At 61.9% G+C, this 23,618-nt stretch overlaps 2 protein-coding genes across 4 annotated transcripts; one reads left to right on the plus strand and one right to left on the minus strand.

Annotated features, from left to right (window-relative positions):
- The first annotated feature begins 3,245 nt into the window (after nucleotides 1–3,245).
- FSCN2 (fascin actin-bundling protein 2, retinal) lies at nucleotides 3,246–10,169 on the plus strand. 2 transcript variants are annotated; one of them, XM_055575362.1, is made up of 5 exons: nucleotides 3,246–4,492; nucleotides 7,919–8,075; nucleotides 8,430–8,595; nucleotides 8,855–9,050; nucleotides 9,172–10,169. In XM_055575362.1, the coding sequence occupies exons 1-5, from the start codon at nucleotides 3,667–3,669 to the stop codon at nucleotides 9,375–9,377; spliced, it is 1,551 nt and encodes a 516-aa protein (XP_055431337.1). In that variant the 5' UTR covers nucleotides 3,246–3,666; the 3' UTR covers nucleotides 9,378–10,169. The 2 variants fall into 2 exon arrangements, with proteins under 2 accessions (XP_055431337.1, XP_055431336.1); XM_055575361.1 differs by having other exon boundaries at nucleotides 8,430–8,551; nucleotides 8,883–9,050; nucleotides 9,172–10,112.
- Nucleotides 10,170–11,856: 1,687 nt separating this feature from the next.
- FAAP100 (FA core complex associated protein 100) lies at nucleotides 11,857–23,601 on the minus strand. 2 transcript variants are annotated; one of them, XM_055575358.1, is made up of 10 exons: nucleotides 20,879–23,601; nucleotides 20,557–20,675; nucleotides 19,108–20,069; nucleotides 17,736–17,892; nucleotides 16,419–17,182; nucleotides 16,190–16,326; nucleotides 14,848–14,964; nucleotides 12,903–12,989; nucleotides 12,345–12,482; nucleotides 11,857–11,994 (listed from the first exon to the last, which is right to left on the minus strand). In XM_055575358.1, the coding sequence occupies exons 1-9, from the start codon at nucleotides 21,041–21,043 to the stop codon at nucleotides 12,351–12,353; spliced, it is 2,640 nt and encodes an 879-aa protein (XP_055431333.1). In that variant the 5' UTR covers nucleotides 21,044–23,601; the 3' UTR covers nucleotides 11,857–11,994; nucleotides 12,345–12,350. The 2 variants fall into 2 exon arrangements, with proteins under 2 accessions (XP_055431333.1, XP_055431334.1); XM_055575359.1 differs by having other exon boundaries at nucleotides 11,877–11,997.
- Nucleotides 23,602–23,618: the final 17 nt, after the last annotated feature.

Below are 23,618 nucleotides of genomic sequence, written 5' to 3' on the forward strand. Positions count from 1 at the left end.
GTCCCTCCAAATGGCTAGGACTGCCCAATCCCCAGCATTCCAGGAAAGGAACAGTTTCCTGAGAGCTACAGGGTGAATGTTAGAGGTCTGGGGGGCTTTAAGGCCCTCTCTGCTCCTGGTCCCACCTGGACACTAAGGGGGGCAGGAGGTCAAGGATCAGCCCCAGCCTTGTCTGCTGGCGGCGTCTGATAGCTGAGGCCACTCCCACCTTCCGGGTCCAGCTGTGGCCTGAAGGGCCCAATCTGGCTGTGTCCATCCGCAGATGGCCACTCCCGGCAGTAGGGGCCAGAGGCATGGCTCGTTGCAGGAAATGGCGCCCTCCTCCAGTCAAAGATATTAAAGTTGGTGTGTCAGACAGCCTGACATCTGTGCTCAGGCCTGGTCCCGGTTGCAGATGCCAGCTCAGGGTGGTGAGCACACACTGGGTTCTTGCCCCCACCCCTGGGAAGGGACGGGGTCAGGTTCAGAAGTGAGCAGGGCAAGTGAATGGGGCTCCCAGAGTGGCAAGGACCTTTTATGTCCCAGGGCACAGGCTGGACAAGGCAGTCGTGGGCACATTTGTGTGCCCCAAATGGGTGGCTGTGTGGACAAGTTCTGGCAGGGGGCATGGGGTTCTGTGGGAAGGGTGCTCCCCATTGCCTGCGGATGCTGCCCCAGTGTGAGAGGTGCCCCTGAAACAAACTCCCTTAAGCCACCCACAGCCTGGTCACCCTGCTGGGCAGCCCCGAGGGGGTTCTGAGGCTGGGATCCAGAGTAGCATCTCCAGGCTGGGGCTGACCCAGCAGGTGACTGTGGCTCACTCTGCCCAATTCCTGCCTGTGTGTACTTACACACACACACACACACACACACGGCCAGACTTGCAGGCATCCTGCCCCACCTATCAGCAGATGCTGGGCCCATCACACAGGAACCCCCACATCAAACATTCACAGGCAGTTATTAAGTACCTACTGTGTGCCAGAGCCTTGCAGGGGATCCAGAAAGGAACCATGACCCTAGCAGGCAGCTGGGCGAGGCCCTGAGATCCTGAAGGGGGGAGGGAGGAAGGGAGGGAGGAGGTACCATCTGTGCAATCCCCCTCCCTCCAAGGAAACCTGTGCTGGAAGGGCTGCCTCTCAGAGCCCACCCCCCAGCCCCCGGGGCCTGAAACACCACCCAGTGGCTCACACCCCTGGATCAGTGCCGGGGAGCCCCACCCTACCCCCACTGGGGGCTGTGGGGCCCGAGAATTGAGAGGCCACGGCACTTCTGGCTCTGCTGCTGAGAGGCTGCCTGGAGCCAGGCCTGCTTAGCGCCTGGCGGCTGGGCTTCCTCCCGCGGGGCACGTGATGCCTGTGAGTGCCCTGCCAGCACCAGTCAGCGCTAATGAGACCGTCGTGCTAATCGGGTCCGGCTGGGCTCCTTCAGAAGGCTGGCTGGGAGTTGGGAGTGCAAGGAGAGAACAGTGCCTATGCCTGGGGTGGCCACAGCCACAGCTGCCCCTCGGGCTGCCCATACACACAGGAACTGAAGTGCGGACAGCATCATGGCTGGTACGCCCAAACCAGGACGTTTCCCTGGCATCAAGCGCTGGGCAATGCAGTCCCCTGGGAACGTGGGGGGATTTCATGTGGGCATCATCTCTGCGGAGGGGGTGCAACCCCAGATTGCATCTCCCTACCATGGGGTGCCTGGCACACAGCCTAGTCAGTCAGTGTCCCGTAAACACCTGTGGGCCACAGAGGTGGACGACACTAGCCAAGACCAGTTCCTCGCTCAGTATGCACCATGCTGTCATGGGGATTTGTGTGCAGACCTATCTCCCTGAACCCCAGTGTGAACCCCTCAAGCAAGGGGTCGGGTCTCCTGGTCTCCTGCTCAGTGTCTGCACATGCCTGGGGAGGTCACTGCCCAGGATTGGGAACATGGAGGAACGACTCCAGAGCCGTGTGCCCATCCGCCCCACCCACCTCCTGGGGCCTCCGCATGCCCAACCTGAGGCCCCTTCATTCTGTTGGACCCCCACATGGCCTTGAAAGGGATGGAGGGGTGATGTCTGGAACATCAAGGGCAAGACTCAGGAGGCCAAGGCTGGAAGTGCCCTGTGGCTCCCACTCCTGGTCCCCAGGGAGGCCTGAGGGTCACACGCTGTGATGAGGAAGAAGACACCGAGGCTGGCCCGGGCCCAGGGCAGGTGGCTCTGGTTTCACTACTTGGCTCCTGGCCCCTGAGGCAGGTGCAAGAGACAGACAGGCAGGGCGAAGCTGAGCAGGCCCACCGCAGCCCCCTAAGACAGCATCCACAGGCTCAGGGTTTGGGGAGGTACAACAGGGTGGGACCCCAGAGACTGAGCTGGGAGGTACCAGGGTCAGAGGTAGTCAGCTGTGGCTTCTCCTAGCCTGCTACCCTTATCCTGCTGGGAAGGCTTTGCTTCTGTGTGATAGTGGGACCCGGCCCATTAAGGACCCCATAAGGACCCCACAGTCAGGCCAGTCGCTCTATGCAGTGTGAGTGGCAATTCAGGGGTCCCCAGGGTCATTCATCAAGGCTGGCTTCACCAGAGCCCACCCATGGCAGACAGAGCAACCTCATAGGCCCTGAGAGTTGCTCAGGGTACAGGGGTCGGGTCCAAGCCTGGCCCTGTGACCCCAAGTCCAACGGCCTGCCACCTCCTCATGCTGCCCGGGATGACGCCTGCTCCACATGTGTGCTCCCAGGTCACCCTCCCGCTGTGCAGCCCGCGAGGTGGGCATGACTGTCTCCATCACACAGCTGCCACCTCAGCCCAAACCGAGGGCCCTTCCCCCCGGGGCCCGGCAAAGCCAGGCTGTCTGGCCAGTGTGAATCTGGCTGAGCAGCTGCCTCTTCACACCTGGCATGGATCTGGGTGCCATGAGTACCAGGATGGGGGGGTTGCCTGGCCCGCTCACTGGCACTGACAGCCCTGCCTGCCACTTTCCCAGCTACAGGCCACCCTTGGGAAGCACCAGACTCGGGGCTGCAGGCTGTGACCCAGGGGCTGCTGAGGAGGACAGTGCAAGGCTCAGCCGCAGCCGCCCGGGTAGCAGCAAGGAATCAGAGAAGCGGTAACTGGATCTGGCGGCCGAGGGTGGAGGGCTGCGATCGGGTTGCGGCCACACGCAAGTTTTCCACCAGGCAGCTTTCTCTACCCCGGGAAAGAGCTGGGCTGGGCTGGCGAGCCTGTGCAGTGGGTCTGGGGGCTCGGAGGTGGGCAAGGAGAGAGGCCAAGACTGGGGGGTGGGTATCCAGAGGGTGGGGCACAGCGCCGGAGCCAGGGCCGGGCAGCCGCCAGTGAGCACAAGGAGGTGGTCAGCCCTGCGGTGAGTGGCACTCTCCAGCCCCGCCGGCCCCGGGCTCTGGCCCCTGGGCAGTCCGGGAGTGGCTGAAATCCAAGCTGGGGTAACGAAAGGCTGTTTCTAAGCCGGCACAGTTCTGATCCGCCCTCCCACCCTCCCTCTGCTGCCCGCTGGCCATGTAAGAGCTGCCTGGGCCCTCCACTGCTGGTCAGAGGCAGCATCTGAGAGGGCAGCGGGTCCATGACGCCAGCCGGGCCTGGGGGGCGTGGGCCAACCCAGACAAGCCGGGCCTCTAGGGGACCTCAGGGGCTGTGAGCACAGAGAGAGCTTCCTGGGCCCCCGTCGGGGACCTCAGCCAGGCCCGAAGATGCCTACCAATGGCCTGCACCAGGTGCTGAAAATCCAGTTTGGCCTCATCAATGACACTGACCGCTACCTGACGGCCGAGAGCTTTGGCTTCAAGGTCAATGCCTCGGCACCCAGCCTCAAGCGGAAGCAGATGTGGGTGCTGGAGCCAGACCCAGGGGAGGGCACTGCCGTGCTGTTTCGCAGCAGCCACCTGGGCCGTTACCTGTCGGCCGAGGAGGATGGGCGTGTGGCCTGCGAGGCGGAGCAGCCGGGTCGTGACTGCCGCTTCCTGGTCCTGCCGCAGCCCGATGGGCGCTGGGTGCTGCAGTCGGAGCCACACGGCCGCTTCTTCGGCGGCACCGAGGACCAGCTGTCCTGCTTCGCCACGGCCATCACCCCAGCCGAGCTGTGGACAGTGCACCTGGCCATCCACCCGCAGGCCCACCTGCTGAGTGTGAGCCGGCGGCGCTACGCACACCTATGCCCGCAGGAAGATGAGATCGCAGCGGACAGCAATACGCCGTGGGGTGTGGACGCGCTTGTCACGCTCATCTTCCAGAACCGGCAGTACTGCCTCAAGTCCTGTGACAGCCGCTACCTGCGCAGCGACGGCCGCCTCGTCTGGGAGCCCGAGGCTCGCGCCCGCTACACGCTTGAGTTCAAGGCGGGAAAGTTGGCCTTCAAGGACTGCGATGGCCACTACCTGGCACCCATGGGCCCCGCGGGCACGCTCAGGGCAGGCCGCAACACACGGCCTGGCAAGGACGAGCTCTTCGACCTGGAGGAGAGTCACCCACAGGTGGTGCTGGTGGCCGCCAACCACCGCTACGTGTCCGTGCGGCAAGGTAACGGGGTGCGGGCCTGTGTGTGTGTGTGTGTAGGGTCCTGTAGTGAGTGGCTCCGGGTTGAGGGGTGAGAATACACTTGTAGAATACAGTGGGCCGTAGGCCAGGTATGGGGTCCCTGGTGAGCCTCAGGCCCGCCGGACAGCTGCTGAATGCAGGATGGGCAGTGCCCAGGTGGAGGTGGTTGAGGCCCAGGCTTTCTGTGGTGAGGGGCAGGAGGGCAGGCCCCATCCGCACCGGGCTGCCCCCTGACCGCCCTTCCCCTTTTCTTCTATCACCCCACTTCTGAACTTTAAAGGAAATTGGGGCTATGGCCAAGGGCAGCGAGGGCAGGCAGCAGGAATGGAGTGGGGCGGGATCCTGGGGGCCTTCCAGTCCAGGGAGATGTGAGCGGCCCCTCCAGAGCCTGGACTCCTTGGTGGGGAGACACTCTCTGCTCAGCAGGTGTCGCGTGGCTCCCCCCAGGTCCCCGATCATTGGTCACCTGCTTCATGTGACCCGCAGGCCCTTCTACACATGATCACCTGCCTATGGGGTGAACATGGGCAGCTCCCACGTCCCCTCGAGGAAAGTGAGGTTCCAGAGTGGCTCCATGCTGCTCAGACTCCTGGCTCTGTGCACCCAGAAGGGGTGGGTGTACCCAGACCTGGCTCACTGCCACCACCTGGTCCCAGCCCTGAGCACATAGAGGGGTGGCCAGCTGTGGCTCTAGGGACTCCTACCTGTCGTTTGGATCTTCAAGGCCAGTGCTGAATAGGGACCTGCATTCAGCAAACACCCCTGAATCCTTGTGGAGTGTGGCTGGGCCCTGAGGTGTAAGGGAGGACAGACAGCCCCAGTCTTTCCCGTCACAGGTCCTACTGTTTGGCCACACTGCTTTCTGGCCTTGACCAAGGCCCATATGCTTGGTTTGCCAGTAAAAGGTGGGCAGTAGTGGGGAAAGCTTTCTCTGTGAGTCAAAGGAAATGCTGGCTACAAAGCATCTGTCCACGTTCAGCTTGTGAGTGAGACAAGTGGTAGTGTGGATGGTGGTGATGGTAAGGGTGCCATGGTGACAGAGCTGGTGCTGGTGGTCCTGCTGCTGATGGTGGTGTTGGTGCTGATGGAGATGATGGTGGTGGTGGCGGTGGTGAGGGGGGGATGGTAGCCGTATAAACCATTTTTCATTCTTTGGATTACCCTGCATCTGACCCGATCCCTTTGATGGGGGAATTCCCCCACAAAGGAACAGATTCACCGCCCCACCAGCGCCACTGTGAGGCCAGAGGTACCTACATTCACCTCCCTGCTTTCCTTGCATAAGCCTGAGGGCATCAGACCTGGCCCTGAGATGTTCCGATGTTGACTTTGCTAACCAGTGATTCAGGGAAGCAGAGTGTGGCATCTCAGGCTGAGGGAGCAGGGGGATAGAGCCGCTAGGTTTTGAGGCAGCTGGGGTGGTGGCTTCTGCGGAGTGGGCTGGTGGTCCCTTGGTCCCTGTCATTTTGCTGGCCAGGTAGCCCCCAAACTTGTCTCCTTCCCCCAGGCCAGGGCGTTTGTGAGCAAATTGGCTTTTCCTGTTGATTTTTTTTTTTCTTTACCAACCTCCATCAGCCAGAGTCTGCTTGTTTCTGCTATGTCCACTGCCAGCCCTCACTGATGTGGTATTGCTGCCAGGCTGCCCAACAAGCAGTGTTTGCTGCTGCAAGTAACAATGGCTGCTTATTGGCTTAAGCCACGAGGACACTAATATCTCGCCTAAGTAGAGGTCTGCGGGCACAGGGGTGGTGGGGTCCCAAACAGGCACCACATCCAGCTCAGTGGCATCACCAAAGTCTTCTGCTCTTTCCTCTTTGAGGAACTGCTCTCCCAGGACAGCTCTGACCTCAGACTGGGGCCCCTGTGGTTACAAGACAGCTGCTGCTATTCCGGACCTCATGTCCAAACAAAACAAAGTCCAAAGGGAAGAGGGGCACTGGCTCTTCTTGTGGCTTTGCAGGAGTAAGAACAGGTCTTCTGTAAATGCTCTCAGACGCCCCTTCTTGCTCACACATCCACCACTTGATCAATCCCTCCTGGGACAGTAGGGTCCATACTCTTTGCCGGTCCCAGCCAGGACTCCATGAGACCCTGATGCTGCAATATCGGGGTCCCAGGAGCAGCCGGCTGTGTGAGACTGAGCCCCTGGGCTGTATCCTATCTAGAGAGGGTGTGTGGAAGGTGATGCTGGGGACACCAAGAGGCTTGACCTCAGAGATGGGGGTGAAAAACTTGAAGCCACAGCCTCATACCCCTGGCTTCACTCCTCCCTTTAGTACCTGTCGGATGGCTCCCTCATCTTCTCAGATCCTGCTTCAGGGAGGCCATCCCTGGCCAAAACCCCAGCAGTCATGGGCACTGGACATACCATTTTCGTTGTCCACCGCTCCCCCTGGGCCAGTGTCTGGAGAACAAGGCCATTGTTTTGTTATTGCTGATCACAGGCTGGGGGCAGCAGGAGCTCACTATGTGCAGCACTGCTGATGGGATGGTGGGGTTGGCAAAGAGAAGGGGTCACTTTCTTGGGGTCTGATCAGTGATCTGTGTAAGAAGGGAGACAGACTCCAGTCTGGGGGACAAAGAGGACAAAGCCATGGCCCCCCCTCTCCAGTCTGGGCCCTGCGTGCTGCCCCACTTCCTTCCCAGGGGGCGGGGCAGAACAGGATATGGCCCTGACCCTTCAGTCCTGGTGGGGGTATGCCCCACTCCCTTCTGCTCTGCTTGCTGGAGCTGCTGGGGCTCTGCCTCAGTGGAACTCTGATCTGCCAGTTGCGATGAAACAAGGACGTGGTTTATGGGAAGATACCAGGGAAACCCCACTGCCTAACTGCTCTTCCCCATCCTGGTCATAGATGCCCCATTCATCATTCATCTCCCTCCCAAGCAGAGTCCCAAGTAGCTTTGCCCTCCCTCTGGGGTCCTGGGAGACCACACACATGTGCATGAGGGGCTGAGGAGATGACAGGGGGCCAGCCCCAGCTCAGTGCCCAGGAGCAGACCCCAGGCCCCCGCTGTGTCCTGAATCATGCTAGGGAAGGACAGGGACCCTGTTGTGTCCACCCAGCAGCTTAGGGAGGAGTTATAAATAGAGGTTGCTGTAAGTCCTGGGTCCAGAGAGCAGGAGCAAGCAGATTACCTGCTGATTAGCTGAGGCAGGGGATTTGGTGGCACGGAAGGGCCTGGCTCCTGGGGCTGTGATGGGAACCTGGCCTCTAGGAAGCGGTGTGTGTGCGTCCACAATGCGCCTGCACGGCGCTGGGGCAGAACTCCAAATCTTCTCAAGTCCAAAGGGTTCTAGAAGAGACCCCCGCTGACTTCAGGGATGCCCCAAGAGCATGCCTTCCCATCCCTCTGCTCCCCACCCCACCCAGGGTGAGGCGTGAGGGGCTTCCCATCTCCTCCCTCCAGGGGTCAATGTCTCAGCCAACCAAGATGAAGAACTGGATCACGAGACCTTCCTGATGCAAATTGACCAGGAGACAAAGAAGTGCACCTTCTATTCCAGCACTGGGGGCTACTGGACCCTGGTCACCCACGGGGGCATCCAGGCCACAGCTACACAAGTGTGAGTCCACCATCCTTACCTCTGTGACCCCCTGCATCTCCACCAGCACCTCCTCTACACATACCACTTCCGCTGCCATCACCACCACCTCTTCCACCATCACCACCACCATCATCATCTCCATTTCCACTACCATCTGCATCGCCACCTCCACCTCAACCATGGGGACCACGTAGCCGCCCAACCAGGGAAGAAGGCTGCTAGCGTGCAGGGCAGCTCTTCATGGTGGTGGGCGTAGCAGTGGAAGTCAAGTGCCTTGAGCGGGTGGTACTGGACTTGAAGGGGATGGGGGAGGTCTGACCCTGAGTCCCCATGTCCTGCTCCTCTGAGGGGACCTTGACCTGCTCCTTTCAGTTCTGAGAACACCATGTTTGAGATGGAGTGGCGGGGCCGACGGGTGGCCCTCAAGGCCAGTAATGGGCGGTATGTGTGCATGAAGAAGAATGGGCAGCTGGCGGCCATCAGCGATTTTGTGGGTGAGCACACCCCTCCTGCCCTGGGGAGCCCGGGGCTGGGCGCTGTGCCTGGGGACAGTGCCAGCTCAGCCTCTGTCTCCACCCAGGGCTGGGCCCTCTCCCTCCCCATGGAGCTGCTGCTGTCTACGACAAGGGTCGTACTCCCCAGTCCAGCCCGTTGCTCTTGACGTGGGGGCTCAGATCCAGAGCACCCCAATCACTGCTGCACTTCTGGGGAACCAAGGGCTCACATAAGCGGTGGGCAGATCCAGGCGCACAAGCGGGGCGGGTCCTGGCCTGGCGATCTCGCGCGGCTGTGGGAAGGCCCCTCAAGCCCTTGTCTCGCCAGCAGGGGAGGACGAGGAGTTCACGCTCAAGCTTATCAACCGGCCCATCCTGGTCCTGCGCGGCCTGGACGGCTTTGTCTGCCACCGACGTGGCTCCAACCAGCTGGACACCAACCGCTCGGTTTACGACGTGTTCCACCTGAGCTTCAGCGACGGCGCCTACCAGATCCGAGGTGCGGGCGAGCGGGATGGGGCTGGGGAGCAGCGGGAGGTGGGGGCCGGAGAGAGTAGGGGCTGTGCCCAGCCCAGATCGGGGAGCGAGCCGCCCGTGAACCCTTCTCTGCCCCACCCCAGGCCGCAGCGGCGGGTTCTGGCACACCGGCAGCCACGGCAGCGTGTGCAGCGACGGCGAGCGCGCCGAGGACTTCCTGTTCGAGTTCCGGGAGCGCGGCCGCCTGGCCATCCGGGCCCGGAGCGGCAAGTACCTGCGTGGCGGCGCCTCGGGACTGCTGCGCGCGGACGCGGACGCGCCGGCTGGGGTTGCGCTTTGGGAATACTGAGCGCCGCCCGTCTGTCCCCCATTAAACCGTGTCTGTGACCAGCGGCTCGCGGGTCAGTGGCGCCGCTCGGGGTGCGTGGGGAAGGGTTTGCACCGACCCGCCGCAGGCCCGCTGGGCCTTTCCTGCGATGGTCGCTCGACTGCTCGACACTCCGCCATCCCTCATGCCCAGAAAATCCAAGGTTGGCGCTTGTCCAGCCGATTGAACGTCCCGAGACCCCTTCCTGGACTGCCAGTCCCGGGCCTTCTTTTGTCTACATCACTCCTTGGCACATAGCTCCTCTCCAAGCTCGTGGGGAGTGGAGAGGACCCCCATTCTACTCAGCAGGACAGGGATGGGAGTGGGACAGTTGGGAGGAGCCTCATCCCAGGCCCCAGCAAGTCAGGTAGATTAGAGGGTCTTCAGGGTCTTCATAGCACATATCACTGCTCCCTTCCCCAGGGATAGGGTCTTAGGGAATCCTGGAAGCACCTGATGAAGTGACCGCTAGCCCTCCCAGACAGGGTTATGTGCAGCCAACCATGGGGGAGAGGGCTCTTCTCAGCCTGTGCACTGGCCTGCTGCCACCCAGTGTAGGAAGGGTGGACCACCAGAACAAGGCCCATGGTTCACCCACAGGTCTCCCCAAACCAGCTGGCACCCAAACCACCCCAGTCGCCATGGACCCCCACCCAGGCCAATACCTCCTGGAGGTGCTGGGTAACCTGGACCACAGGAGGTGGGAGTGGGTTGGGAGGTGTTCCCCCTGGGATTGGCCTAGGCCTTGAGGACTGGGGTGATGGAGGGCTGGGGGGACAGCCTGAGCAAAAGTAGGGGGAGACCACCGGCCTCACTGACCATTCCCCTCAGCCCACACCCTCTCCCACCCTGGGCAGCCCCCACTCTTGCCTGGGGCCTGAAGTGCCCCTTCCAGTGAGTCTGGCCAGTGTGAGGTGCTTTGGGAAAGGGGGACAGCTGGGACTCCTCTCCAGGGCCCCGCCTTGGCTGGCTCCCTGCCTCACCGCTTCCCCTCACCTTAGGGATGAAGAAGAGTTGGGTCCCACATGGGCCAACAGGTCAAGGTGGGCTCTAATGGACACTGGCCCAGAGGGGACGAGGGGACTGCCCTGCGTGCGGTCTGCACTGCCCCCTGGTGGCCTGAGGGACAGGAGGGTTGCCTGCTGGGCACTCTTGGCACCCTTGTTCAAGTGCTCCAGTGGGCGCCAAGGAGGGTCTCCTGTTTGCTGACCTTGGCTGGACAAGGTACTTGGCCTCAGACACGCTGAGTGGAGTGTGTGCAGCCCAGGGCAGTGGCTGGAGACGGGAGGCAGGGAAGAGGGCTTGGGGGTCCCTGTGGGCTGGCCTGCCCACTTCTTCCTCCCCCGGGAGGTGACAGGAAGACGACCCTCAGAAACAGCCACTAAGGGGGTGCAGGCCCTTCCCTGGTTGGGCCGCAGCTCCCCTCCAGGCTGTGTAAGGACCACCCAAGCCAGCAGGGACCGGAGGCCAACTGCTTGCTCATCCTTGAAGGCAGCTGTTACACTGCTCCAGCACACACGGGGACAGGAGGCACAGAACAGTCTGGGTGGGCAGAACCCCTCCCCGTCCTCCCTCCTGCTCAGAAGAACACTCCGGTGCTGGGTCTGTGTGATGACCCCAGACCCCAACTTGGAGCACACCACCGCCCCTCTCCCTCAATGGAGGACGACGAAGAGGTGCCCGTGGTCCTCCTGCGGAGGGGCCCTCATGACCTTAATGGCCCTGCAGGGACCACTTCACCCCAGTGTCTGACGGTTCCCACTGGCCTGAGGGCCCCAGAGAGGCCAGTTCAAGGCTCCTCTGGGGAGCGCAGTGGCCACCAGCCTTGGCGGGGGCTTGGAGCTGCGGTGAGCCCAGGAATCCAGGTCAAAGCTGCCACCAGACTGCAGGGGGAGGCTTAAAAAAACAGCCCAGGACAAGGCAGAGCAACAGAAAGGGTCATTTTTTGAGGCGGGATGCCTCACAGGCCCTGCATGCACAGCAGGAGAGCACCGTGTGAAGTCCCGGGGGAGAGCCGCCCTCCCCCAAAGCACCGGAGCCACCCCGGGGCTGCTGTCTGCCCCGAGGGACCCTTGGAAACAACGCACAGTGCTGGGCGCTGGGTGTGGCCCTGGCCAGAGGCACCTAGTTGTTGAGTGTTGTGGCCACAGGGCACCTGCAGGAAAAAACCCCTACCCCCCCCACCCCCACCCCAAGTCTTTGTGCTTTGGTCACAGGGAGCACCCTCCCACCTGGTGACCCCAGTAACTGCAAAGAAGCAGAACCAAGGCACCAGAGCGGGCCAGCTGTGCAGGTGTGGACAGTACTGGACAAGAGGCCTATGGGAAGGCGAGTGCTGCTGCTGAGAGGGGCAGCCCCAGGCTCTGAGCACCGTGGTGGGAACCAGACAACCGCTGAAACGCACCTGCCTGAGTCTCAACCCCGAAGCCCTGTCTCCAGGGCCCCTGCAGGCTGCGAGGGCAGCAGCAATCCTGCTCTGCAGTCTAGACCCCACGGCCAGGCCCGACTTCTGAGTGGAGCGACGTCGGTGATCCAGCCCCAACGTTCTGGGTGGGTGGCGGCCCAGCGGCGTGGAGGTTGAGTGCAGAGGCTGTGGCAGCTGCTGGAGGAAAGGAAGGAGTGATGTGGGAGGCCAACCGGGCCCCAGGCCCAGCGGGGTCACGGACTGCCTGGCTATCCTGACACAACAGCTACATGACCCGCCTCCTCTGAGCACACCCACCCCGGGGGGCACCGGGTGGCCATCTGGGGGTGCTGGCTGCATTCACCCCAGACCTTCCCCAGCTGTAATCAGGCTGAGTGCCTCCTGGGTCAGGAGCCAGGTTATCTCCATAAAACCATGGAGGTACTGTGAGCTGTCAAGGGTTCAGAGGCCGGGAAGGCCCCGGGCAGGGCGGGGTGGGGGTTTGGGGAGGGGGCTGCCAGTGTCCCGGTCGGAGCGGGGCCCACCTGGCGTCACAGCAGGAGGAGGCTGGGGCTGCGGAGGCGCCTGTACACCTGCAGCAGCCTCTGGGCGGTGGCGCAGGAGCTGGCTTCGTCCTCCGTGCACAGCCGGTCCCGCAATGTCTGCACCTCCCGCAGCAGTGTCTACAGGAAGGGACGGGTGGCGACAAGCTAGGGGCCACCTTCCTACCAGGCACGTTGGCAGGCCCCTCCGAGGCTGGGGGACACCCACCACTCAGATCCCACCCAGGCTGTGGCAGGTGGCCCAGGAAACACACTCCTCTGTGACCTTAACGTGATGACCCCTAGGGACAGGAGGTGTGGCTGGGGCTGAGGGGAGACTCCGTCCCCAGGGGACGGGAATGTCCCGGCCAAGGTGGAGCAGCCTGACCGTGCCCACTCTGCCCTCATCTGGCCCCTGCAACAGGAGCCCAGACCTGACTCTGGGCTGAGCGGACTGGGAGGCCCCGCCAAGCTGGGCGATACGCAGGTGCCTGTGTGTGTGACCCCAGTGGAGCCCCGGAGGGTGGAAGGTTCAGGGCACGGACCCCCGAAGGGCCTCACCTCGTGGTTGGCCTGCATCTGGTGGAGATACTGCAGGCGGAGATCAGGCGGGCTGGAGCCCCGGGCGGCCTGCTCCACCACCAGCCTCTGGAGGGTTACAAGGGGTAAGTGGCTGGAGAGGGCGCCCCTCCTATGTGTCCCCAGACAGAGCCCAGGGCTCCTGGCACCGGCCCGCAGAGCCAGGCAGCCCTCCCCGCTAGCTGAGACATCCATCAGGCCTCCCTGCCTTGCCCCTAGTTAATCTCCGCTCCACACGAGCCCCAGCCTGACAGTCTTTTACTTGGAAGTAACCTTCCTGATTCCCAGGGAGGATGCTCCCAGATGGATCCAGGCAGCAAGGCCCCCACTGGTCTCTGGGGCAAAGAACTAAGAGATCCCAACACCCCGAGAGGCAGCAGGAGGTGCCACCAGAAGCAGAAACTACACATCTGACAAGGTCCCCCCAAGCCTGAGCGGCCAAGTGAATGAACATCCTGTCATAGGTGTGTGATGTGGCAGACGGAGGGCAGAGGTCTGCAGCCCACGAGAAGATTCCCATCAGGGGAGTGCCTGCAGCACTCCGTTAGGGGCTGACTCATGCCTCCCAGATTCACATGTGGAAGGTCCAGCCCCCAGCACCTCAGGTGATGGTGTTTGGAGAGGGTCTTCACAGATAATCAAATTAAAATGAGGTCAGGTGTGTGGGCCTTAATCCCACAGGACTGGTGTCCTTCTAAAAAGAGATTAGGACACGGACATGCCAAGGGAAGAGCCAGTGAGGACCTGGGGAGGAGTTGGCCGTCCACATACCCAGGAGAAAGGCCTCGGAAGGAATCACCCTGTAGACACCTGGATCCTGGCCTCCAAACTGAACCCACTGTGTCCCATCTGTGGCATTTGGTCACTTGGTCCTAGCAGCCCTGGGATGCTAACTCCCCTTCTTGCGGGAAGTCTGGTCAGCATGCTCCCCACCACCCCAGTTTCTCACAACTGTCCACCTATCAGCTGCTGCGCTCGGCAGGTCTGCAGATGGCCCTGCACGTTTCAGGCCCAGCAAGAGCAATCACGTGGCACCCTCTGGGGTGGAGGGAAACAAGGGTGGGAGCTCCGCTCTGGGGACAGGAGAACAGATTCCTGAGCCCGGGCATGAAGCCAAGGCTGTGCCATGGCAGGGCCGTCACAGCACGGCTGAGGGGGACCTCTGGTCAGGGCTTGGCCCCCAGGCTTGCCTGGGCACACAGGTGGGTTTATTAATTGAACAGCAGCCTCTGATCCCTGCTGGAGCTCGGACTGCAACTCTCCGACTCTCGGGGTCTGGGGTGGGGTCTGGGCATGTGCACTGGTAAGTTCCCAGGTGAGGCTGACGCAGAGCCCACACGTAAGGAAAAGCATGGGAATCGGCTGATAGCTGCCAACCCAGACTGCTCTGTGCAGCCGAGGCCATGCACACAGAACAGGCAGGAGAGGGGCCACCTGGCCCTGGGCCCAGCCTGCCAAAGGGCCCAGCCTGCCAAAGGCCCCAGCTCACAGATTTCCCTGGGGGACACAAAGACCTCCCCTCAGATCCTAGAGTCGTGGCCCCAGTAGCCCCACAAGGCATCAAAGTGGCAGTGAGTGGCCCCCAGGGCTTTGTGTGTGTGAGGGCTGGCTGCCAACTCTCTCTTTCTTGGCAAAGACATGGAAGCCCCGACAAGCAGATACCTTATCCCAGGACCCGAGGCAGACCTCTCCACACTACTGTATGGAAATTTCATGCTGACAAGTCACAGGTGGGCTGTCTCCCTGTAACCATGTGTGCTCACGGGCCACTGGGGGCTACTGCCAGGAGGGTGAGAGACAAGTTCCCCCCACCTCCCAACTGGCCACAGCTCATCTGCAACCCCGGGCAGGAAGCCAAGCCACCAGGGTCCAGTGTCCCCACCACCCCACAGAGACTTCCCAGGCAAGCCCATGAGGGCCAACAGACCTGCAAACGCCCAACGATGGCGTGGTGTGCCCTGCACATGTTGGCTAGAGAGGAGCTCTCCACCTGGATCTCCATGGCCTGGATGGGGCCCGCTGGGCACAGGTCGGTGACGGTCGCCTGCAACGCACGAGAAGCCTCGTTGGCTGTCCACAGCCTTGCCTGGCCCGAGGGCAGCGTGGCCTATGGGAGCGTCTGAGCTGGCTGAGGCACATAAGGCCTGGGTGGCCCCTCCACATCCCACTGTGGGCAAAGCCTGGGGGGCCCTGGGCCTCGATCTCCACACCCAGCATGAGTTTCCACCTGCAGAACCAGCTAGTCAAGCAACAGCAAAGCTGCTCATCTGGAAACATCCGTCCAGGAAGAGCCCTGCTCGCTCTGAGTCCAGGTGTGTGGCACTTACGCCAGAGGCGGTGATGGCTGTGGCTGCACCACCAAGGAGAGCCCATGCCCCACCCCTCCAGGGCCCACCCTGTGCATTCCACGTCACCCGATAGCAAGGTCAGGTTGTAAAAAAACAGGGAGGGGGCTGGGCAACGGAGGTCTCTGCCTAGTGCCCTCCAGCCAAACATAAAACCTGGCAAAGATGGGTGACAGCCAGGACACAAGGCAAGACCCCAGGGTCCTTAGGAAGGATGTTGTCCCTGGAAGCTCTTCCTTCTGGACTGTGGGATGGCTGGGCACCCCACCCTCCCCACCACCAGGCCCCCGGGACACCCGACCTTGATGCTGCCTAGTGTGGGTGGACCTGAAAGGCCGCCAGTGGGCAGCCTCCACCCACCACCCTCAGAGGGGTGTGCCGGGTCACATGGGATGCTCCGCCACAGCCACCAACGCTGCGGCACGAGGGTCAGCTGGATGTGACCCCGAGGCTGCCAGGAGGGTCTCCGGAAGGAAGGTGTGTGCAAAGACCACACCCAGAGGACTGAGCCCTGCCTCAGTGTCTCAGCGGCCCCTGGGTGGGGTGTCTGTGACAGGGCCCAGCACCCTGGGGCTCTGGGGGCTGCGTGGCTCAGGGGCTGGAGGGCTTGTGCTGCTGCTGGCGACACAAGTGAGTGAGTTGCTCGGGCCACTATGAACTCCAGCTGGACGCAGGGCCAGGGCCACGCATGGGGAGCGCTGGACAGGGTGGTCCTCATGGAGACCCGGCTGGGAGGCTGATGCAGCTTCCAGCCCTAGGAAGACCACCCCGTCACAGCCTGCTTCTCGGACGTGGGTGCATCGGACTCCTCCGGAAGGTGGGCCCCAGAATCTGATTCTTCTCGAGCAGCCCAGGGACCCTACTCAGAACTGCTGCTGTCGAGGCCAATGTCCCCCTGGGGCAGGAGAGCTGACCCCTGCTTGCCTCTCGGATGATGAGGTGGACATCTGTGCCATCAGGGGCCACTCCCTGGACAGAGGACAGTGCCTGGGCCTTTACGATGTCCGCGGCAGCGTTCTCGGCGAGGAGCCAGTGCAGGGTGGCACAGCCCAGGGACATGCCTGGAGGAGAGAGGTGCGCCAGTGAGGCTGTCCGGGTTCCGGGGAGGGAGGAAGGGCCCCGAGGCTGCCAGAGGCCAGTCAATGCCACCAACCTGCGTGACTGTCCCCCAAAGCGGCCCTGAGCAGCTCTGCCGACACCTTGATGGTGGCCACTGACGGGGGCAGGTACTTGGCCCGCAGGGAATCGGGTCCCGCTGGCTGGCTGCCCGGCACGCGGCAAGTTCCCAGGAAGGTGTGGATGGGGTCCCTGGCAGGGCCCAGGGCCTGCGTGTGGGGCACACCCAGGCTGGGGAAGCGCAGGCCCTGCAGCATGTCCACTGTGTGCTCGCTCAGGGGCAGGCACACGCCATCCTGCTCGGGCAGGACGACGGGGGTGCACTCGGCCGAAGGGGGGTCCTTGAAAGGGTCCCGGGGGGTGAGGGCCCTGCCCACGACCTCCCGGAGGCTGTAGAAGAGTGCGCAGGACACAGTCACGGGCAGGTCGAGGGCACCGTCCTCGCCGGGGCCCAGGGGCAGCGTCACCTCGCGCCGACCGCCAGGGCCGAGCTGGTCCACGGGGATGGTGTAGGTAACGGCTGAGCCAGCCGAGTCCAGGTCTAAGGCCCGGGAGCTGCGGAGCACCTGGATGCACAGGGCCCAGCCCCGGTCCAGGCTGAAGCTGCTGCTGTTCTCCAGCAGGCAGGTGGCCACCAGCACGTCCTGCAGTTGCAGGCGGCTCCAGGCGGTGCTGATGGTGCAGGAAATGGGCCGCGGACCCTCCCGGCTGGACAGCAGGGCGCAGCTCACGTTCATGACTTCATTGAGGCAGGTCAGGGCCTTGTCCCGCTGGTCAACTGCCTTCTTCAGAGAAGACACTCTGGAAACAGACGTGGCTGCTGAGGGAAGACTCAGACCTCACTCCTCCTTAGCATAGGGTGAGAAGCCTTCACCTCAGGAGCTCCCGTCCTTCTCACACGACTGTCTAACCTGACCTTCCTCTCCAGCAACAAGAGAAGAGAGGGTGGAGGATGGAGCTGGGGCAGCCTGGACTTGGTGGCCTGGCCTCGCCCCCTGGGCTCAGAGAGCCTGTAGCCCAATCTGGGCCACTGGGCCAGGAAGTGCCCATGGTGGGGCTGCCACCCCTGCTGTGCTCCCTGACGTGTTCCAAGTTGGCCCAGGTGCTCCTCTGCAGAGCCACCGTTGACAGCCCAGAGGGTGGCATGCACCCTGGAAATGGTCCTAAGCCACAGGGGCCTGGCATCCGCGCTGGCCTTTAGTATCACCTTTGGCCAGGCACCGCGACATCTGGGGCAATCTTGGGGGTCAGAGGCAAAGTCACAGGCCCTGTCCGGACCAGTGCCAGTGCCAATGTCTCAGACACCTCCTGGATGCCATGCCAGCCTCTGCCTGGGCCGCAGCTCACTGCTCACCTCTCAGACACGGTGCCAATTCCAGACAACAGCTGCTTAATTTTCTTTCCAGCCTTTGCTGAGGTCACTCTGGAGGACTGAGGTGCCTCATCGTGTGGGTCCAGGTGGCAGATCATCAGCCGGCCTTTGGCAGACAGGGCCAGGAGCTCGGCACCCCCTGCAGGAGAAGACACGCAGGGCTTGGGTGGCAGGCAGGGAGGGGCACACACCTGGGAACATCCAGCAGTTTCTGGACTCAGATACATGTTGGCAGAACAGCAATGCCCCTGTGAGGAAAAGAGAGTCCTAGGGACATCCTTGAGGAGCCTGGAGTGCATCCTGGGCTGGGCACAGGCTGTGAGGGGCCTCCCTGGCAGGGGGTCAGCCAGCAGAGGCGTCACCTTGTACATGGACTAAAAGGGAACAGATGAGGGCCGTCGAATTAGCAGGGTGCGTGCCCCTTTCAACAGCCTCCGCCCTGAGTAGAGCTGCTCTGAGATTTCCTAAGAGGAGTGCTACGCAGGCCCAGGCCTCCTTCACTGACCAGTTTGCACTTGCCGGGGCCTTTCTGGAAGCCTGCCGCCTCCCCAGCAGCGTTCTGCCTCTGTTCCCACTCCTGGGCACCAGGAGCTCCCTGAGATACAGGCTCCATCTCCTGCGACCCACTGGTTCTGCAGATCCAGTACCACCGAGGCCCTGAGCCCTGCCCAGAGGTATGGCTCCCTCATTGCCTGCTACAGGCAGCCCTTCTTTCCCTGTGGGAGACAGTAGTTTCTTCCCTTCGAAAGCATTTCTTTCCTGTCGAGTATGGTCCACGGCAAGCCTTAGAGTGCACTCATGGGCCATCTTAAAGGGAATATATGGTGGGGGGAGGGCGGCTGTACCCCTCCCCCCAGCACTGGGCAGACACGGCTGAAACCCTCTCCGGCTCTGTCCGGAGAGAACACACACATCAGAGCTCAGGGATGCCCCCTCCCTGCCCCCCGCCTTCAGGGCAGGGTGGGCTCCTTGGAGGCCACTCGGTAAGTGGAACAAATGTTTTTCAGCCTTCAGGAGAAATGTAAAGGCTTGACCTGAACCAGTTTCAGTTTCCCTTGGATCACCTGCCACGTGAGACCTGTCACGGGAAAATGCTCTTACCAGGGGGCGTCCAAGTGCAGACCCTACCCAGGCAGAGGGGCACAAACCCCTCCCCGAAACCCACACAGGACCCCAAGACCAGCATCAACCACGAGGCTGCGGTGGCGGAGGGTCGGGCTGCCCGGGGCAGTTTTAAGGAGAGCAGGAATGAGGCAGGGAGAGGAAAACGGCCAGTTCACAGGGAGGAGATGCCAGGGCGGGGGCTCCAACCCCAACGCGGCTTTGGTTTTTAGCTTTCGGCCATGGCTCCTACCTTCAGGCGCGCTCGATGACACACAGAGAGTGACGAGGCTGCAGACACCCAAGTTGTCTGGATACAGTAGAGGGGGCAGGCTTCCTGGGGCCCCGTCACGCTCCGCGGGGTCCAAGGGGGAACCCTCCTGAGCCAGGTCGACTACACGGAGGCCCGCGGAGGTGCTGTGGTACACGTGGCTGCTCCTGTCGCAGGCCGCGCAGAGCACGGGCCCCGGGACGCTGTACTCCCGCAGCTCAGGCACCAGGTGCCCTGCCTCATCCCAGCTGGCCTTGATGGCCAGCGTCCGGCCGTGGTGACCGAGGGCCACCAGGCAGTCGCAGTGTACGTCTTCCACGTCCTCGGCCAGCGGCTCTGTCCTCAAGGCGCCAATGAAGACAACAGGCTCCTCCAGGTGATGGAGGATCTTGACAAGGGCCTTCGGATCACCTGGGGCTGACACAGAGCTGACCAGGGTCTTGATGATCACACAGCAGAGCTGGCCATCGGGGAGCCCACAGAGGACCACGGGTGACTCCAGGAGGGCGGCATCGGCTCCAAAGAGTAGCCCAAAGAGGGCCCCCTCCAGCATGACACCCTCAGAGCTCCATGAGTGGCCGAGTGGGGTCCTGGAGCCAGGTGGTGATGCACAGCACAGCACTGGGAGGAAGCGGGGGGCTGTGGACTCCCCCTGGCTCCCAGCTGGCGGGGTGCAGGTGGACAACTCCACCTCACCAATCTGGCCTCCGGGCCTGGGGTCCTCCCCTGGAGGGGGACGCTCAAACAGCTGCATCTTCCACTGGGTGGGGCCCAGTGCCAAGGTGACAAGCGTGTCATCAAGGACGGTGAAGGCATGCAGTGAGGCGTCCGGGAGCACACAGGAGTCTGGGTCCACAGGGATCACAGGGACAGGGGGCTCACCGACCTGCCCATCCTCCCTGTCCTGGTCGTCCCCACCATCCTCCTCGTCTCGGCTCACAGACCTTGGAGAACCCAGGGGACTGTCGGTTACAGTGCTCACAGGCTCCCTTCGGGACAGCCTGCCACCGACATGACGGGTGTGGGGTCTGCACAGGGAGCGATCTCAGAGGCCGCCACCAGGGAGTAGCTGGCATGCCATAGTGCCTCCCACCTGCTCCAGGGAATGCTCTGCTTCCCCTACCCGGGTCACCCAGGGACACATGCATAACAGCATGTATCAAGGCTTCCAGAAATGGGGTTTGGATAGAAAATTCTCAACAATGCAGAACTGTCAGGACCCCGAGTCCTCACCTGTGGTGAGTGCTCATTCTGAACCCCGTTCAGAGGTGACCAGCCCATATAGGTCACAGGGGCAGTGTTTGAGGACGACAGGGAAGTACTACCACTCAGAAACAGTGACAAGCCCATCTGAGGACATGTCAGCCTCAACCTGGTAGAGGCCAGTGTGGGCCCAACCCAAAGCAGTGCCCGCCAGCAACCAAGCCTCACCTGGTCGTCTTGTCCAAAGACAAGCAATAGATGCCGCTCCGGGCGCACAGGACATAGAGCACCTTGCGAAGGGCCAGGAGCTCCAGGTGCCACACCTGACCGGGAAACTTGTACACGGCCTGGACGACCGGGGAGAAGGGCAGTGTTGGGTCAGGGGCGTGGGGGCTCAGGTGAAGCAGAGGACAAACTCCTCAAATGCGCCGGCCGCTCCGAACATCCACGCCCGACCCCGCCCCCTCCAGGGCCCGGGATCCCTCCCGCCCCAGCCCCCCAGCCCCTAGGCCCCCAGTCCCAGCCCCTCCCCGGTGTGCCCGGTGCTCACGATCAGCAGCCGCCCCTCCCGGTCGTAGACATAGACCATCTCTCTCCCAGTGGACAGGAAGATCTCCGCCCCGTGGCACAGCACGCGAGGCTTGCCCGCCGCCACGCCCCCGAGCGGGCAGCAGAAGCCCGCCAGGTATTCGACCCGCGGCCTGGGGTCGGCCATGGTGGGATCGCCCTGGAGCCCAGCCACCAGCGGGGGCTCGGCCTCGCGGCGCGGGAGCCGGGGGGCGGGGCCCTGCGCTTTACGGCCGCCCAGGTCGTAGCGCGGCCTCCGCCGTACGGCGGGGCCGGGGGGCGGGGCCGCTGCGCGCCGAGTCTCGGGGGCGTCTCAGCGGGAGCCGGGCCCTCGTGCCGCTGGGATAAAGCTAGCGCACACAGAGCTGTATGCTAAAGGGCGAACGTGTTTAAAGCCAAACGCGGGAAGCAAAAGGGCCTGGCCTCTCCACTCCTCTCCACTCGGGGGCTCCACTGGACCCTCCCGAAGTCGAAGGGCCGGGCAGGCTCCCGAGCCCGGGCTAGTACACAGGTTCCCCCAGGGCGGCGATCCCTCAGAGCATGTCTCCTCCGAGCGGACAGTCCGCTCCTAAAGCGACTGTCTAGCGTTTTGGGGTTGGGCCTGTTAAGTCCAGGAGGGGGCGGGCAGCGCCAGGTCTTGACACTTTCGCAGCCGGGGTCTCTTCCCTCTGAGCTACTGAGCCACATCCACGCCTACCCCGTCCCCAGGACACTGCCGCCTCTGAACCTAACATGGACAGAAGGGTCTCTTCCTTTAATGCTATAACTGCCTGTGGGTGTGTTGGTTTGACTGGACAGTGAGGAAAATGGGTAAGCCAGAGGAATTCTGGGTTGAGGACAGAAGACCATGAAGAAAACCACCGGTTAGGCCTTGCTAAGGGGGTTGGGTACAGCTCACCAGTAGTCATCCTGGCGGTCAGGGTGAAGACAGGGCAAGACACCTCTTCTCTCTAACCCTATCCTCCATGGCTTTGGGGAAAGGTCTGATCAGATGGCCCAAGAGTTCTCTGAATAGAGACTGAGCTCAGAGTGACACTGAAAGATGCTTGCAGATAGGTCAGTTACACTCCTCTCAAGGCCAAACATCTATGAAAGAGGCATCTGCGGGGGTGTGGCCAGACAGGCCAAGTTGAAGGGGCCCAGCAGCCAAGTGTTTTCCCAGCTTGAGTTAAACTGACCTCACCAAGGCTGATTTACCTACCGAAACAAGAAACCAGTGGCACAAATTCTAATCCCCCTTGTTGAGGTTGGTGCTCAACCCCTAGGGCAGTGGACAGCCACTGTGCTTCTGGGTTGGACCCAGCATGAGTGCACCATCTGCAGTCTGTCCTTTGCCCTAAGACCAGCTCCTGCTTGGCTTTTGGAATTAAAAGTGAGGACTCCTCTCAAGACACACGACTCTGAGTTCCTCCTCTACCTGCCCCCGCCAACCCCCACCTCCGAGTGCAGTGCTCTTGGCTTGTGTTATGACCACCAATCCTTGTGGGTGATGTGTCCATACCAATTTCTACTCTGATCCTCCCAGACTTCCAACACCAAGGGAACTACACAGAGATTGTCCCAGAGAAAATGACCATATGGGCAAGTGGACTGCGAGGAGATGGGCTAAGCCAGTCAGGCCTCACCACCCTGCTTCAGCCCTGACTGGCCAAGCACTGTGAAGTTGATCACTGCTCTGCCCCACTCCCTTCGGCTCTGGAGGGCTAGCAGGCTCCTGGCCCCAAACCCAGGCAAACCCGACACTCTGTGATACAAGGATTTATGACCATCAACAGTCTATCCTGAACGGCAAGGGGTCCCTGAATGCTGATCGCCCTGGAGAGTACAGACATGAGCAAGGGGCTTAGCCAGCTCAGGCGTGATGCAGAGGCCGAGCCCCTCATGTCCCTGGAAGGCCTGTGGCAGGAGGTGAGACAGCAGAGCGTGCTGTGGACAGTCAGTTGGTCTCTGTGCCACATGGAAGCTGTATCGTCTTCCAAGGACAAACTACTGACAGACAGCACTGGGGATGTGGTGGGGGGACAGGACACAGCATGTACAGGCAATGCCAATCACTTCTCATAGCAACGTGGAACGCCAACATGTTGAATGTGCCAAGAAAGGGGGTGGCAGGACCCTGAGTTCTATTTCCAAGCAGTACCTTCCATTTGCTTGATTTTGAGGGGACGGGGGATATTCCAGAACCTCATTACTTCATAGAACCAACAAGGTCAGCAGCCTGAGCCATGCAGAGGGCAGAACACTGCTAGTAAAAGCAGGCAAACTCAGGGACAGGACTGGAGCTGGGAGCTGAGGCCACTCACCCCAGTCCAGAAGCTAAGCTGGGCCTGCCTCACCCTAGGGCCCCTTGGACATCAGTGGTGGTGTTTCTTATATGTGTTCAAGGAGCAGTGGGTCAGTGGCCAAAGGACAGCTGGCTGTTAGGTATGTGTGAAGGCCATCACTCGACAAGTAATTCAGGCCAGGCAGCATGTTCTGTCCAGGCCTTGCTCCCCTCGCACCTGTGTAAGTTCGCGGGCTTCTGGGCTTTGTCCTTCACCTGCTGCCTGGCTGCCTGCACCTGACCCACCAAAGGCCAGGAGCAGCCACATGGCTGACGGTGGGAAGGGTACAGGAAAGGCACAGAGAAGGCCAGGCTCTGCTCTTCCCGTGGACATCATGCTGGGACCACAGGGCCGACGAGCCTGGGCAGGAGGGGGTCTCTATCCTTCATACTCTAAACA

The sequence above is a fragment of the Bubalus kerabau genome, chromosome 4 (assembly GCF_029407905.1).
Source record: "Bubalus kerabau isolate K-KA32 ecotype Philippines breed swamp buffalo chromosome 4, PCC_UOA_SB_1v2, whole genome shotgun sequence".
Classification (NCBI taxonomy): Eukaryota; Metazoa; Chordata; class Mammalia; order Artiodactyla; family Bovidae; genus Bubalus; species Bubalus kerabau.